The sequence below is a fragment of the Dipodomys ordii genome, unplaced genomic scaffold (assembly GCF_000151885.1).
Source record: "Dipodomys ordii isolate 6190 unplaced genomic scaffold, Dord_2.0 Scaffold26, whole genome shotgun sequence".
NCBI lineage: Eukaryota > Metazoa > Chordata > Mammalia > Rodentia > Heteromyidae > Dipodomys > Dipodomys ordii.
In genome coordinates, this window is record NW_012267242.1 from 169,247 (window position 1) to 185,862 (window position 16,616).

The 16,616-nt window shown below is 48.7% G+C and overlaps 1 protein-coding gene across 1 annotated transcript in view; it reads left to right on the forward strand.

The window, feature by feature from the left end:
- The first annotated feature begins 4,738 nt into the window (after positions 1 to 4,738).
- Camk1g (calcium/calmodulin-dependent protein kinase IG) overlaps positions 4,739 to 16,616 on the forward strand; it is a 28,794-nt gene continuing 16,916 nt past the window's right edge. The window contains exons 1-2 of the mRNA XM_013015130.1: positions 4,739 to 4,837; positions 14,501 to 14,624. Of these exons, the coding sequence (XP_012870584.1) occupies positions 14,530 to 14,624 (95 nt within the window). The 5' untranslated portion in view covers positions 4,739 to 4,837; positions 14,501 to 14,529. The remainder of the gene's footprint in view (positions 4,838 to 14,500; positions 14,625 to 16,616) is intronic.

Genomic DNA, 16,616 nt, shown 5'->3' on the forward strand with positions numbered 1-16,616 from the left:
GCTGACTCTCCACCCACCCAACACCGCTTCCTTGCCATTCCAGTGAGGGGTTTATGCATTCCATCCTCGAACACCAGCTCACCAACACATAGCTTGCAAATCTGGCCCTTCTCCTCCTGAAGCTGTGGACTTCCTTCTTTTCTGTAAAACTGTGCCCACAGCAGCGCCCCACATGGCCCCTTCCTGGGGGACAACATGAGCTAAAGTGCCATATTTAGCTGTGGTTGATTACCAGTTGTTTTCCATGATTTAGTCATGTCTCATCTCCTGCACATATGGCTGGCGTTTAATAAATACTTAGTTGAATTGTTGATTGGGGAAAATGTAGAGATAAGGCCACCACCAAGAGTCTGAACTGTTCAAAACCCCAATCACAGGCATGTGTCTACAAGTATGTGCGCGTGTGGGTGCACTTGCGCGTTTGTAGTTTAATGTCTAGATCTCTCTTCCACCTACCGGGCACCAACTTAAGAGTCACCTGAGCCAAAACGTGCCCAGTGGATGCTCCGCCCCCACTCTGCTCTGATGATTGGCGTGCATCTCCCCAGGGGATTATGGGAAGACCTGACCTCAGCCTGGCAAGGTGATGCTTTTCCTCTAGTGCCTGATACTTCTGAAGCTATTTCTGGTTTCTGCACAAAAAGTTCCTCTGGCTCTGTGACTCACCAAAGCCAGCAGTGTGCAGGTGGATCACAGGGATAAGGGGAGGAAGAAGGAAGATTCTGGTGGGTTGAGAGCAGGCAGTTCCTTCCCAAGTCATTCTTTTCTTTTGTCAACTAGTACTAGGATTTGAACTCAGGCCTTGCCCTTGCTTGGCTTGCTCACTCAGCTGGCACTCCATCCAGCTGAGTCGGGTCGCCAGGCCAGCTTTTTGATGGTTATTTTGGAGATAAGAGTTGCATGCACTTTTCTGCCTTGGCTCGCTTTAAACTATCATCCTCCAGATCCTAGCCTCTTGAGTAGCTACGATTACAGGCTTGGCTCCATGTCAGCCTTTTATCAGAGCACACTAGCAGCACAGAAGGTACTGATTCATGTGCGTGGATGGTAGATTTTTCTATGAACATAAGCAATGGGTCTGGCTTCAAATCCCTCATGCCTAGTACATAGTCAGCAATTGAGAAATATAAGGGACGAGTGAACCCCACTGGGTGCTAGAAAAGACTTCTGAGAGACAGAGTCTGGCTCCTAGGGAGTCAAACTTTGTAAGATGTGTCGATGCCCATGGGTATTAGTTGGCTGTGTCAAGCTGGGATCATCTCCTAGCCAGAGCTTTCAGATAGCAGGTGGTAAGGTGCTAGTCAGCCAGGCTCTGCTCAGAGAATTTAGGCATTAAATATGACTGTAGACCAATAACTATTGTGCTATTAATCTTACTATATTAATAAGAGTCAGCATTTATTGCAGACTTCCTGTGTGTACCGATCACTTGCAAATCATTTCTCATTTGCTTACTTACAATAACTCCCAAAGATGACTCTGCTCAGAGCTGACAAACCTATCAGGTCCAATGAGTACTCAGAACCAGTGCTGACGGACCCAGGAGGAAGGAGAACAGGGCAGGAAATCCAGCCCAAATTCCTACTCTGAAAAAAAAAAAAAATGTTCGACTCAACCCAGGAGAGGGGATGGGGCAATAGAAGTAGAAGAAACTAACTCCAAGATAAAAGGAGAATTATACACAAAGGGTTTGTAGCCCAGCCCAGAGGAAGGGAGGAATGGTTGGGGTGTGGGGGAGGGAGTAGAGTCATAACTTCCTGGATGAGGTGGCATTATACGTAGATTTTTAAAACCTACAGCATCTAAGAGACAAGAAAGAGCATTCCATATGGATAAATTAGGATGAGTGAAGTCAGTGAGTGACACATTGGACATCAGCATCTCAAACAGACCCAATGGAGTGTCAGATGGGTAGAAAGATACACTGTGGGGGAGGAGGGCTTCTGTGATTGGCTGAGGGGTTTGGGTTTTGTTCTGTAGGTAATTTTTTGAGGTAGAAGCAATGTCTTTCTCTCTTTCTCTTTCCCTCTTCTCTCTCCTTTCTCCCTTCTCTCTCCTCTCTCTTCTTTCTCTCTTCTCTTTCCCCCTCCCCCGTGTGTGTGTGTGTGTGTGTGTGTGTGCGCGCACACACACACACGCGCGCACGCACACATGCACTCCAGTACTGGGGCATGAACTCAGGGCCTATGTGTTCTCTTTTAGCTTTTTTGTTCAAGTCTATTGCTTTACCTTACATGTGTGAGTTACCAGCACCCATATCTTATTATTGAGATGAGTCTGGAAAGAATAAAAGGTCGAAGCTGGATGCCAGGGCTCACACCTTAGGAGACTGAGATTTGAGGATCATAGTTTGAAGCCAGCCTGGATAGGAAATTCATGAGACTTTTATCTCCAATTAATCACCAAAAACCTGGAAGTGAAGCTGTGACAGAAGTAATAGAATGCTAGCAAAACAACAACAACAATAGAATAAAAGGTAGATTGGAAAGTGGTTTAGTCTGTTTGAGCTGACCGTGACAAAATACCATAAACTGAATGTCTTAACAACTAAAATATCCTTCTCCCAGTTCTAGAGGCTGGGCAGTCTAAGACCAACGCACCAGGAGGTTCAGGGCTGACTGAGACCCACTTTCTGGGTCACAGACATGTCTGCACATGAAGGACACAGCAGAGCAGCTTCCTGGACACTAATCCTGTCCATGAGGGAGCTGCCATCATTACCCAATCACTTCTCAAGCACCAGAACCTGTTTCTACCATCACATTGGGGATTCCATTTCAACACGAGTCTGGATGGGGCGGTAAAGGTTCAGACCATAGCAGAGAGATACCACCATTGCTAATTGGCACTGAGTTCTTACTGTGAGCGGTGAGTGCTGTAAGCCACTTGCTTTCTGTCTCCTTCACCTTACTAGTGAATGAAAGAAGTGCAGTAATTGCCCCATGTTACAGATAGAAAAACTGAGGCAGAGAAAAGTCACTTACCATCCATCTAGTCACAAAAGACTTAGAAGTCCACACGAGAAATTTTCCCGAGAGCCACATTTAGCTATTCTACTGCAGAGCCTCGTTCAGGACAACCTGAATAAGAAAGAGAGATCCTTTGTATGAAAGGGAGAAATGCATGGACCCTCATTTGTTTGTATCCATATAAAGAAACACCATAGAGATTCACAAGAAACTATCGAGGGCGAGCTCAGGGGTCAGGGTCAGATGGGAAGTGCAATGGGGTAAATACATCTCAGTGTATGTTTTTAATTATTATTCTGTGTCAGTACTGGGACTTGCACCCAGAGCCTCATACTCTTGCTTGGCTTTTCCTGATCAAGGTTGGTGTTCTACCACTTGAGCCATACCTCCACTTCTGGCTTTTTTGCTGGTTAATTGGAAATGAGAATCTCACAGACTTCTTTTCTTGGGCTGTCTTTAAACCACGGTCCTCCTAATTAGCTAGGATTTTAGGCACGAGCCACCTCAGCACCTGACATCAATGTGGCACTTTTTAATTAAGGTTCTTATTGAAACATGATATAAAAGTCACCATTTAAAAGTTAATTCAAAAAAGTGTGTAAGAGGGGCTGGGAAGGTGGCTCACTGGTAGAGTACTTGTCTTACACGCATGAAGCCCTGGGACCCATTCCTCAGTACCACATACACAGAAAAAGCTTGTGTGGCTCAAGTGGTAGACTATTGGCCTTGAGCAGAAGGAGCTCAGGGACAGTGCCCAGGCCCAGAGTTCCAACCCCAGAACTGGCAAAAAAAAAAAAAAAAAAGGGTGTAAGAGCTGATTGCATGTGGAAAATAATAAAGGAGACATCATCACAGACAAAAAGGCCGGGGTTTCTGATGGAGGGGGTGGGTAAATGCCCCTAAATCTAGCTGGACAACCCCAGCAGGAGAGCACATTTGAAGTTGCCTAGAACATGTTCAAGATTGCTTGGTGATGAAACTGAACACTTGGATGTTGGGATTTGGGGGTGACCATCCAGATGGGGGTGTTGGTTTGGGGAGTTTCTCTTGAAGTTGACTATAAGCGCTGTACATGGATGATTCTGAGGATATCAGAGAAAGGGAGAGCAGGAGGGCAGGGGTCCCAGGCTTTAAAAACCTGCACTCAAGAGGCAGCTAGCCCAAGAGAAGCAAAGGGGCAGTTTTGTCCTAGTCAATGAGCAGGGTAGGGGGATGGGGATAAGAAAACTGAGGGGGTCATGGAGTTTCCAGAAGAGGTGGGGGCATCATAATGCTATGCTTGTGAGAGATAGGAGATGTTCAGAGATATAGGATAAGACCTGTCAACCTAGGAGCTTTCTGTGGTCATCCAAGGGCTCTCCTCTTCTTTCTGAACAAGGCAACAGGTTAGGTGCATGATGAAGGGGCTTCAGTCAGCCAGTGCTTCATCTCATTGCTGGAGGTAGTGTTTTTAACAAGGGAACTGAGGCAGGCAGTCCTACAAAGCCTCTGATTTTCTGTTATTATCCAGTAACCGATGGTTTTTTTTTTTAATTCTTCCTTTCTTTCCATCCCTCACATGAACGCAAACACAATTACACACACACACACACACAGGCATAAAAGGGCTCCTTCAAACAAGCACTTTTCTGATACAGCTCCTTGAATCTGAGGGAAAATAGAGCAGAAGAGAGGAAGAAGAGAGGCAAGCCACCCTAGCTACTTTTACTCCCCTTTAAGGCTGCCTGGTTACGGTCCTGGGAAAGAAAACCCCTGCATTCCTCCCCTTTAATTGGGTTTATTGTTAAAGCACTGGAGCTGCTAATCCTCACAGACCTGTAGGAGCTGGCCAGGGGAGTGCCCAGAGCACAATTCTTCCGAGCCCCTGGGTAAGATGAGCCTGCTTCTTCTTTTGGGGGATGGGGGAGGTCGGGGGCTTGGGGTGGAAGGCTAACTCGCCTTAGTGGGGGGACCCGCAGAGCATGGAGAGTGGATTTTAAAAGCCACGTTGGTAAGTGACTTGAGCCCCAGTCATTTTTCACCGACTCTTGTGGTGTCAAGGGTAAGTTAGAGCTGCCCTGGATAGTAAGTGTGAATGGGGGCCAGGGTGGGACCTCCCTGGGGAGCCATCCAGCCACCTCTCCCGGAGGTGGCTGCAGGAACCTTTGGAGGTTCCTGAAGAGGAGAGGGGACAATGCATCCAGCTATGCTCCTGGCTCTGTGCTCAGGGGATCCCTGTCCCTCTACCGGGGTGTCAGGACCTCCAGCTCTCTTGCCCTTCCGCCTCCTGCTCATCCTTCATCTGTGACCCCACCTGCCAAGTGGGAAGATGCCCGCTCTGCCCACCTCGCTGGAAGGGTCGGAGAGAACGGGTGGGCTAAACGATGCATGTAAACAGCCTGTGGCTCCGCATAGCTCGGGGAGGAGGACCGGCCCCAGGCCCCCCTGGCAGGGCAGGATGCGGGTCCATCCATCCAGGCTCCAGGCTCCCTAGCCCTGGCTGGCGGCTACAATTAAGATGCAGAACACAGGCACAGGCATGCCATTGCTGTCAGTCACAAGACAGCGTCTTCCCCTTCCCCAGGGGTGCAGCCAGCCTCCTCCCTGGAGTCTTGGAACTTTCCCAGTTCAGTTCTCTGGTAAAGATGCGAACTGGAGGTCTGGATTGACCACCTCCACCCCCACCCCCAGCTGCCCCTTCTCTCCAACGTAACTTTGACGCACAAGCATTAACCCTGATGCTCGCGCCGCCGAGGCGGCTGCAGGTGCAAGTCCGGCCAGCCTCTTGCTCTGGAGCCAGAACCATTGATTGATCATGAGGAAAATCGCTGAGGAGGGTCGAGAGAGTCAAGCAGGTCCTGTATGCCATTTCCAGATTGGAGGCCAGAGACAGAACTGGCTCCCTATTCTCACTGACCAAGCTGAAGCAGGGCCACAGAGGAGCCCCATCTCTGAGACAGGCCATGACACAGAGTGCTTAGTAATCCCTGCATGGGAACACACTTCCTAGGTGCGCTTGTAATTCATCCTTTGGGGGAAACAGTCTACCACGTGGAGGGGCATGTACAATGTCCCCCCTTCCCCCCTTAGAAGAGATGGGACTACTGAAGCTCGAAGTGGTCAAGTGGTTTGCCTGGACTTACAAAGCTGTACATAGACCGGTGCTATCTGTTTGATGGTGGTCTGGTCTTATAAATGCAGTGGCCTTTCTAGCATGATATGGACAGCTATGGTGTGTGAGTGTGAGCATGTGCGTGCGCACGTTTCTTGTGTTGGTGCTAGAGTACTCTTTCAAAAGATGGGGGAAATTTTTGGACAAAGTCTGAGAACAGAGTCAAAGGTTAAGTGGAGCCACGAGAATCGTGGGCAATAGACATGCATGGTGTCCTGGTCTCAATACTGAGATACTCGAGTGCTGCCAAGACAAAGGCTTTTCCCAGATCATCCAATGTGGTGTGCGTGCATGCGTGTATGCGTGTGTGTGTGTGTGTGTGTGTGTGTGTGTGGTGTGTGTGGTGTGTGTAGTGTGTGTTGGGTGGGAGACCAGTCAAGTGTTGGGTTGTATGATAGACAACACCAGAATGGTGGAAATGAGCAGCTTGCTTCCTAGTAATTTCTTCCAGCAAAGAGGCAACAGGTTAGATGATATGGCGACTGGCTATTAGAGGGCTGGGGCTCCCAGCCTAGCACTATCAGTTTGATTTGGGCATTTTTTTTTCTTCCTGAGCATTCTAACCATCAGTATCTCTCCGTGATTTAAAGACTTGCTGTGGAAGGTGGCAATGAAGGATTAAATAGGTCCACACATACCAAGCACCCAGCCCCGTGTACCACGTAGTACCCAGTCCACCAGCCACATCAACTATAAGGCCTAGGGACAAGTCAGGCTGGATTCTTTACACAAGCATTCACGTCTAAAAGGAGAATGCCTCCCTTGCTCCCTCTCCCCCCATACATACGCACATCCAGGCCAGAAATAAATTGTGTGCGAGTGACAGAGCCCAGCCGCAGCCTGCCAGAGCCGGGGCGAGTGAATGAGCTGCAGTATGAATGAGAGGAGGAGCGAATGGCTGAGGCTGCAGACAGGCTGCGTGCCTAGTGCTACAACTGCAGGCGACAGGCTCAGCCCTGATCAAGAACAAGGTGCTGGAGCTGAGCAACTGCAGGCCAGAAAACAAGCCAGTGGGGGGGGGGGCACGGTCAAGGAGCTGAACCACAACTAGGTTTGCTGAGTGTCACAGGAAGGCAGGCTGGTAACTGAGCTGCCCTGTGCCGTGTCCCAATCTGGCCTGGCTGTCTTCTCCTCTGAATCCTCTGCATTGCCTTACTCAGTGCAGATCCTTGCTCTCCCCATCAGCTCCACCCAAGTGCCAGGTTTAGGTGGTTAATAGTAAGGCGCCCCATACTTGGTCAGAGGAGCCAGCCTTTGTGTGATCATTGGGCCTAACAGAAGTGGCTGACAGTGTTGCCCCTAACAACTCCTTAGAAAAGTAGCCCCATGGAGACTGGTACATGGCCCAGAGAAGCCCAACACGGGCATTGTCTCTTATGTTTGTGAGAGCCAGTCCCTGACAACTCAGTTGAAGATGGGATGAAGTGATGGGCTTGCATTCGGGGCCATGTGTATGAAAATAGCATATCTCTCAAGACATTAGAATCTCAGTGGGATGAAATACATGGGGAGGTGGGAGAGGGAGCTAGGGCTGAGGAGCCATAGAGTCATCTCTCCTGACATATGTGCTCCTGTTTAAATCATTATCATGTGGCACATACCTGTAATCTCAGCTACTTGGGAGGAGGATGAAGAGTTCAAGGTTAGCCCAGGCAAAGTCAGCATGGCCCTTAAATAAAAAGGATGAAGATAGGGTTCAAGTAGCAGAGCACTTGCTGAGCAAGCACAAGGTGCTGGGCTCAATCCCCAACATAGAAATAACTCACTACATCAATCATCATCTTCTTCCCTTGTTCTTTCTCCAGTGCTTGGTGTTTAGTTCATGTGCCCATAATGTGGGGCTACTGAACTGATTTCTCATCTTTCCATGCCTCAGAGGTCGAAGGGAAATAGAGTAGGCAGCATTATCCCCATCTGGCAGATGAGGAAACTATAGTCTGACGTGGTTAAGAATAAGTGGCCCACTTGCTGCCCCTCCATTGTCTCCTGCACATCCATCTTCCTCTCAACCATCAGAGAAGCTGCGAAAATCTCTTCATCTCCAAGGGAAGCACATGATAATCCTTAAACAGTACCTGAATTCTGGCTTGTTGCAGCAGCAGGAATGATTTGGTTAAACTTGAATGTAGAAATGTGGGTTTGCATCTAAAATAAACCACAGGCGCACTAGAAAAGCCTTCCTTGGAGATGTTTGTGAACAGACACTGACGTGCAGAACTGGCAAGAGGTGTTGGGGAATAGACAGAACCATCCCGGGGGTTTCTCTCCGGCAGACATCTCCAGGAGCCTTTTGGGTCCAGGACTTTGATTCTGGTTGGCTGATGAGCTGCCTGAAATGAGTTCTGACAGGTGTACAGACCCATTTATGTGCCAATGACACCACAGAGAGGGCAGAACTGTAACTGGTAATAGAGAACTACTGGAAATTCCATACATTCCTCAAAAAAAAAAAAACAGGAGAAGAAGAAATACAAAGCATTAGAAATGGCCTCGATTGTATTTTCCAACATACACTTTGAGCAACCCCAAATCCTTGGCTGCTAATGGGCATTACGATAGGAAAAATATCATGGTCCATGAAATTTGGGACCTGCCAGGTTAAATCGCATTAAGCCAGAGTCTTCAGTAGTTCTCAGAGCCTTTCCGAAGCCAATGTAAATGTGGGGCTGTGAGAAGGAGGCCAAGGAGACAGCCATCTACTTTATTCCCAGTGAGTCTCTGAGGACTAATAGTCAAATGCAAACTTCCAGAGAACTTCTAGATCAACCTCCTTTGTACCAAGGAACACAGATGGAAAGGTAGAAAGGATGCATAGTGATCTCCCTGGGGCTGTACAACTTCTGGGGTCCAAGCCAAGACTGGAGCCAGAGCTTGGCCTTTTTCCTAATGTACTTCTCAGTCTGAAAGATGAAGCAAAAATCCAAGATGGGCCAGGGTTTAGAAAATTACATAGTCTGGGCAAGGAAATTTCCTGGCTTTAGCCTTCTATCCCTTTATAACCCAACAGCATATATATTTATATGGCTTTGTGTGCCCCCGCTGGAAGGCAGAGCGCACAGTCTTATTAAAGATGATCCAGCTGATAACCTCCCTTCCAGAGCCCGCAGGCTGGACGGAGTCATACTCCCAAGGAACATAGGAGAGCATAAAGAACCAGCCTTCTAGAAGTCCACGAAGCTGGCTCCCTATGCCCCAGCATGAGTCACATCTCCCTGCTCAGTGACTTCAAGTGAGAGAACAAAAAAAAAAATGTGGGAGCACCCATGGGAAGAAACGATCTGAGATTTAGGGACTGCAGAGATGCGACTCAAAGATCGCCTGCTCTCAGCTCCTCTGATTGGTTCAGGCCCAGTTTAGCAACGCCACTGGTCTTCCCACATTGCGCATTAATATTAGATTCGACTCTGGGATATCTTCCTAGGAGGGTAGTGATGACTCCTTTAATATGCACCTCAGAACAGAGTCCTCAGTGGCTGTGACTCAAAAATAGGAAACTTCTAGAAGAGAACATGTGGAGCAAGGGGGACAGGAATGGAGGTCTGGATAGGAGGATCCAGGAAACGTGAGGTGATGAGGCGACCTGAGATTTGAAGGCTGTGTGCTAGCCACATGGGGTTCACATTCCTCAGCCTGGGGCCACAGCTGCCCTAGGACCAAATGGAGCCTGGGAAGGAGGTGAGGGTACAGGCATGTGGGGGCTGCCTGCTTCTTGGGCTCTCGGCCCAAGCATCTCTCATCAGCACCTCATCAGTAGCCAGGCTGGCTGCCACCAAGGACCAGAAATTCTGCCTCTAGAAGCCCAGAAAGGGCTGTATACAGAAGTGGTGTCTACCCCAAAGCTATGCTGCCTTGCCCTTGAGGAAGAATCACCCCCCCTATCGTCTCCACCCCTCAAAAGGCTTACAAGATGATCTAAAAATGACAAGACAGAATCTCCATCCATGCGAGTTATTGTCAAGTAAGAATGTCACTAGAAATTACCCTCCACCAGAGTGAACTCAGTTGGCCAAGTGCATTACAGAAGAGAGGAATGGTGGGTCTCAGGAGGGAGTAGCCAGACTTAGAATAGTCAGGCAGGGGTGTCCCACGCAAGTTCTGCTGACCAAGAGCTGAAGCCAGACCCCACCTTAGGTCCCACACAGTCTATTCCTGGTGGGATGGCAATGGGGGGAAGCCAGAAGGTCAACTTTGCCTTCTGTAGCCATCCTCCCTCATGACTGCTATGCCACAGACACTGCCTTACACCAAGGGTCTGGGAGGGAGCAGCCACGTTGGCACCAGAGAGCCATTCTTCTGCTCCAGGTTCTTCTCAAGGGCACTGTTTTCAAAATGTCTGCATCCACCTTTCCATTCCCATCTTCAGTCCAGCTCTCTTGCAAAACTGTCCCCAGCCAGCCTGCTCTCCAGCTCACTCGGTGGACCTCTAGTGTGTTCCAAGCAAGGAACAGGCAGTAGGGATTCAGAGCTGAGTAGCACATGGTCCCTGTCCTTCATGTGGATTGCCTGTAGTTTTATCTCGGGTGTTTACCTCTTTTTCCATACTTACAGTTGGATTTTCCACCTTGACTGATTGAAAACACTTTCAGAGCCTGGCTTATATATCACAGAAAAGTCTGTACTGAATTCATTGGATTTACAGGAGGTACTTAATAAATGCTCATCGGATGAAAGATTGTTGCCTGGACTACTCAAAGATGGTCCCACAAATAAGGCCATATCCTTTGCCATTCTTTGCAGAATTTCCCTGTGAGTCTTGCTCTGTTGAGGAAGGAGAGGCCTGAATAAGTCATGAATGACACTATCTATATGGTGTCTCCTGATCCATCCTCATCAAGTCAGTCCTAGATCTCAGAGAATTCTTTAGTGGTAGCTGCTTGCTCTGGTGCTCTGAAACCCAAGGGAAGTTGTTACTGGAAATAGAGGGAGGCGGGGAGCACTTTGGAAGCAGCTAAGAGCAATACTGGAGCTGGGAACTTCTCAGAATTTGTTTTTCTTTTCCTCTGAAAGGACCCTGCGGAAGCTGAGGGGTTTGGGAGTGGGGAGGGGCTATAAGAGAAAGCAGCAGGATACCACCAGGGAACATGCCCCACATCCGTTTCTGAGCTGGCACACCTGCCCATCCCTGAGCCATGGGGGAGGGGAGGGGGGAGGGGGAGAGATGGGGGCGGGAGGACTTAAGGAAAGAGGACTGTCTGAGGTCTAGGACAAGTAGGAATAAAGAGTCCCTGGAAGGTGTGGGGTTTTAGATCTGGGCCTCTGAGCCTTTCACAGCGCACTGCTGATGAAACTAAATTGTTAGGATTCAGTGTATGGGAGGAGAGGTGGGCGGGAAAGATGTTTTCTATGGCCTTGCCTGGGCTAAGAATACTATGTTATTTTTTTAAAGCTATTTAAGAAGGAACAGTGAGTTCTGATCTGTTAATGAGGTGGTGGAACCTCCAGGAGAGCAGGCCATGCCCCCCCTCCTCCAAGCTCTACAAGGGGGAGTAGGGAGCGTGGCTAAAGTCCTCTGGGCTGGGCAGGCTCTTGATTGTCAAGAGTGGCAACCAGTCCTGTTCTGTAGAGGAGAGAATGAAGGAGACGCACAAACCCAACTCCGTCCATCCCCGCTCTCCTCAATAGCTAACCCTTTGCCTCCATTCCTGCATTCAAGACTTCCCAGCTGCAGCACATCTATGCCTGGAGACTGGCATCATGATAAGTGGTAGTTGGACACGTTCACAGGGAAATCTCCCCTTTCTATTGGCCGGTAGGGTGGGAGTGCATGCGCTTTGCATGCTGGATGGAGCACCCGCATGGAAGCATCTAGATGTGGAGCTCAGAACCTGCAGAACTGCATCTGGCTAAAACTACATTCCCTACTCCAACAGTTCATCTTCTCCAGAGCAAACTACCAGCCAGATTCCAAAAAGTGAATAACCAGGAACCAGCAGAGGGAGGATTCGAACTCACATGAACCCCTAAAGCCAAGCTCTTCACATGATGCTAAATTGTGAGAGCATATGCTTTCTTTATCTTCTGAGACTAGGCAAAGGCCTCTGGGAGTCTATGGGCAGCTTTAAAAAGTGGGGATGGAGGGTATTGCCTAAAAGAGAAGCCACTAGACATGTTTTTCCTACATTGGATGGGGGTGGGGGTGGTGTCATACTGGGACTTGAACTCGGGGCCTAGGCATTCTCCCTGGGTTTTTTCACTCAAGGCTGGTACTCTACCACTTAAGTCACAGCTCCATTGTCAGCATTTTCTGCTTAAGTGCAGATGAAAATCTCACAGACTTTTTTTTTTTTTGGCTAAGCTGGCGTTGAACTACCATCTTCAGATCTCAGCCACCTGAGGAGCTAGCATTACACTGGCTCAGGTTCAAGGAGTATGGAGGAGAGGTGTTAGGAGACACTGCTGTCATAGCTGGAAGCTAGAGCAGAGTACCCAAAGGGACAGAAATTCCCTCCAACCAGCCCATCAATAAGCACGTTTCTCTCTAGTATCCTTGACTTTAATAATGACCTCTCATCACAGACACTCACGCCAGACACATGGAAATCATTCCAATCTTCCTCTCCTCCCCCATACAGTGCCATGGATGGCTAGACTCCCAGAGTATACCCAGACCCACCCATTTTCCCCTCCAGCAACTCCATGGCTAGGCCTCCACCACCTCTCCTTTAGACTTCCACCCTCTGTGCATTCTCCATGCAGCAACTCTTGGGCCTCCACCTCTCCTCCATAGATCAGTCACAGTATGCACTTTCAAACATGGGCAGTCCAATTCAACTCCCCCACAACATATCCTCCACGTCTTCCTGTCTCAGAAGAAAACCCAGATCTCTCGCAGAGTCTACAGCCTTATGTGATTGGCATTGCCAGCCTCTCCTCGCCCGTTCACCACACACACACCATGCACAGTTCTTTTTTTTTTTTTTTTTGTCCGGTTGTGGGGCCTGAACTCTGGGTCTGGGCGCTGTCCCTCAGCTCTTCAGCTCAAGGCTAGCGCTCTACCACCTGAGCCACAGCGCCACTTCCGGCTTTTTTCTTATGTGGTGCTGAGGAATCGAACCCAGGGCCTCAGGCATGCAAGGCAAGTGCTCTACCACTGAGCCACCTTCCCAGCCCACACCATGCACAGTTCTGACTGCTCCAGCTACCCTGCACCTCTGTGTCTGAACTACTCCACGCTCTTCCTCCATTCAGGCCCTGGCTTCGTGTACTGTGCTGGGTTGTTTCTTTCACAAACTTCCAGTCTCATACTCAACAGAACCTTCTCTGGATGCCTTCCCTGACTTTATGTGAGGACAGCCCTTGTTTGCCTCTCTTATACAGCCCAGATCTCCCCATACACTCTGCAACCATGCCAATGTGGGTTTGATGGCCCAGGAAGGCTGATCCATCATGTAGTCCCTAATTACATATCCAGAGCCTGGCACATCATAGGTGCTTAGTAAGTATGTTCAGGGTCTAAGAACATCTCTCTCTAATGCAGAGTTTGGATACATGCAATTCAGGTTTAAGTATTTGCCCAACACTGAGCTAATAGTTGTGGGAATATCAGAGAAAATGGACTGTTGGTTCATTACAGCCATAACAAGTAGGAGTAAGAATGGCAGAGGCGTTTACAGGGCTATGATGGGGAAAAGGCGCCGGGCTGGTTTTGGTGGCTGAATAAACAGCTGGAGATCATTTGAGTAACTTGGGAAGTGCCTCAGCTCAGCTCCCTTCACCTCAAAGTATTTCCATATGAACCCACTAACAGGTTCACCCTGGCATGGATGATGAAGTCAGCTCCTATCACTGGATTCTAAACTCTTTGAGCATAAAGAAAGCATGGTGCACACAGAGCAAACATTCAACAAGTCTGTTATGCTGAGTGTAGTGACTCATTACTGTCGTTTTAGCTACTTGAGAGGCAGAGATGGGGAGGAATGAGGTTCCAGGTTAGCCAGGGTGAAAAGTTCCACCCGATCCTCATCTCAACCAATAAAAAGCTGAGTGTAATGGTATGCACCTGTCATCCCAGCTTTGCAAGAAGCATAAACAGGAAGATTTTTTTTTATCCATCCACTTCCACCCCTCCCCAGCAAAAAGTAAGACCCTACTCGAAAAATAACAAAAGCAGAGGTTTAGGGGAATGGCTCAAGTGGTAGAATGCCTGCTTACCAAGAGCAGGGTCTTGAGATCAAACCTCAATACCACCAAAAACGAATGAACAAATAAATAAGTAAATACATTTTTTAATCGATCCTCTGGTTTTTCTCTTACTTCTTCCTTCTGGTCACTATATAAAGGATGTATTTTAGTTTCTTTTGCAACCTGTTTTCATCTTCTCTGAGAAAGTGATAATCATACCTGTCCTCCTCTTCCTCCTCCATCGCTTGCCTGAACAAAGCGTCCCCGGAAACTTCAACACTGGAGGAGATGGGGCGAAAGGAGGAAGAGGATGATTGCAGTTCCTGGAAGAAACAGACCACCAACATCCGGAAAACCTTCATCTTCATGGAAGTGCTTGGATCGTAAGTCCTGGGCCTGGGAGACCTGGACAACGTGGCTGCCTGCTGCTGTAATGGGGTTGAAGAGTCGCTGTGAGCCTAAGCCGGCGGTGACTAATGAAGTGGGTGGGCTGAGACGGTTGAGACTTACTCTCGGCCAATCTAAGGACCCTGCGGGAAAATATTATGGTCTGGGGGGTGGGGAGTGGAGTTGGGGAGAAAGTAGCCTTGGGTAAAACTGGGGACGATTTAATGCGCTGAAGCCCTCAGGGAATACCAGGCCCCTTCCTCCAGGTTCTAGGTCATTTCTGAGCCACCCCTAGTAGAACCCACCATACTTTCATATCTGTGACAACTTAACAGATTCTTACCCTGGCTTCAGAAGAGAGGATTCAGGGAGTGCACCCAGACATTCGGTGATGCTCGAACTTTCCTGGGCTTCCTTGACTTCCCACCCCCAAACTCATTGTCTGCTTATCTGCTATCAGTGGAAGAAAAGGGATTTCTGGGGCCCAGCACACTAGTGGGCTACACCCTAATCAGCTCTACCCACCAGGCCTCCTCTTCTCCATCTTTCAGTGCTTTGTGCTATGGACCCAACTCTCACCAGCCTGCGGTCCCTTAGCACTGATTACACGGCTGGCAGACCCGAGACAGCCTGTCTGGAGCAGACTCTCCACTTAGTCCTGCCTCTTCCCCAGGAGGCTGCAGTCTATGACGCAGGCCAGCAATAGTTCCTGGCCTCCCTCCCACCAGAGCCTCAGCTGGCAAGGCTAATTAGTCGGGGCTAATTGTACTTGGGCAGTGAGAAGTGGACAGTAGGCTGCCCGTTCCAGCATGTGCTCCCTCTTGTCAGTCCTGGCTAAGTATTGCTCCCCTCTGCTCTGGCCAGGGGGCAGGAACCTCAACAATGACAGATGCCTACAGTCTTGCTGCAGATGGAAAAGCTCCAGGTGTGCCTGAGGGGAGACCTCAGGCCCCTCCCAGCACAGGCAGGTTCTGGAGCTCTGTGGGTGCAGGAGAAGCACAGAAGCAGTGCTGGTCATCAGAGCACTGGCATTCCATCAAGGGCTTTTGCCAACGTGGGGGTGGCTACAGAGAGGACTTTTGGCAGGAGAGAGACAAGGCTCATGAGTGAATCAGAAATGATTTGGTAAGCATTCCTATCAAGAGAAGTGGGGAAAAGGAAACCCACGTTGACACTGACTGCTAAACTGGAGGCCAGCTAGGAGGCTTACATAGCCTTGCGGATCTCAGAGAGGCAACTGAACTGAGAGGAACATCGGAGCCTGGATAAGCTGGGAGCTTATCGCTCCAGCTGTTGACTATGGGAAGGTTCAAACACAAGGAAAAAGGTAAAATAATAGTTCAATGAACCCAATTCGCCCATCACTTGTCTCTAACCATCGCTAATGCTTTACCATACTGCCGCAGAGTCAAGCAGCAGAGACTCAAAATCACTGGGGGACATTGCATCTGTACTGAGCATGTGAAGATTGTTTCTTGTCCTTATACTCTAAACATATGACCACAACTGACTTATCAGGAATGATAAGTGGTCTGGAGATGACTTAACGGATGCAGCAGGAGGTCTGCAGGTTATAGACCAAAATCGCACCATTTTATCTAAGGAGCTTAAGGCCTCACCAATTTTGATACCCAGAGGAATCTTGGATCCCATTTGCCCATGGATTCCTAGAGACAAGTCTATCTGTTTTACATACACATACACCATTCCCTGCTGAACTATTTATAAACAATTTACAAACATCGTGAATCCCTCATAAAAAGTCTACAGTAAAGGCATTTTAAACGTTAACCACAAACTATCATTAGCACAGTCAAGAAAATGAGTAACTAGTATGATGGTCAGTACTTTAATCTCAGCATATAGGAGGCTGAGGCAGGAGGGTTGCAAGTTCCTGGACTACATACAGAGGCCCTGACAAGGAAGGAAGGAAGGAAGGAAGGAAGGAAGGAAGGAAGGAAGGAAGGAAGGAAGGAAGGAAGGAAGGA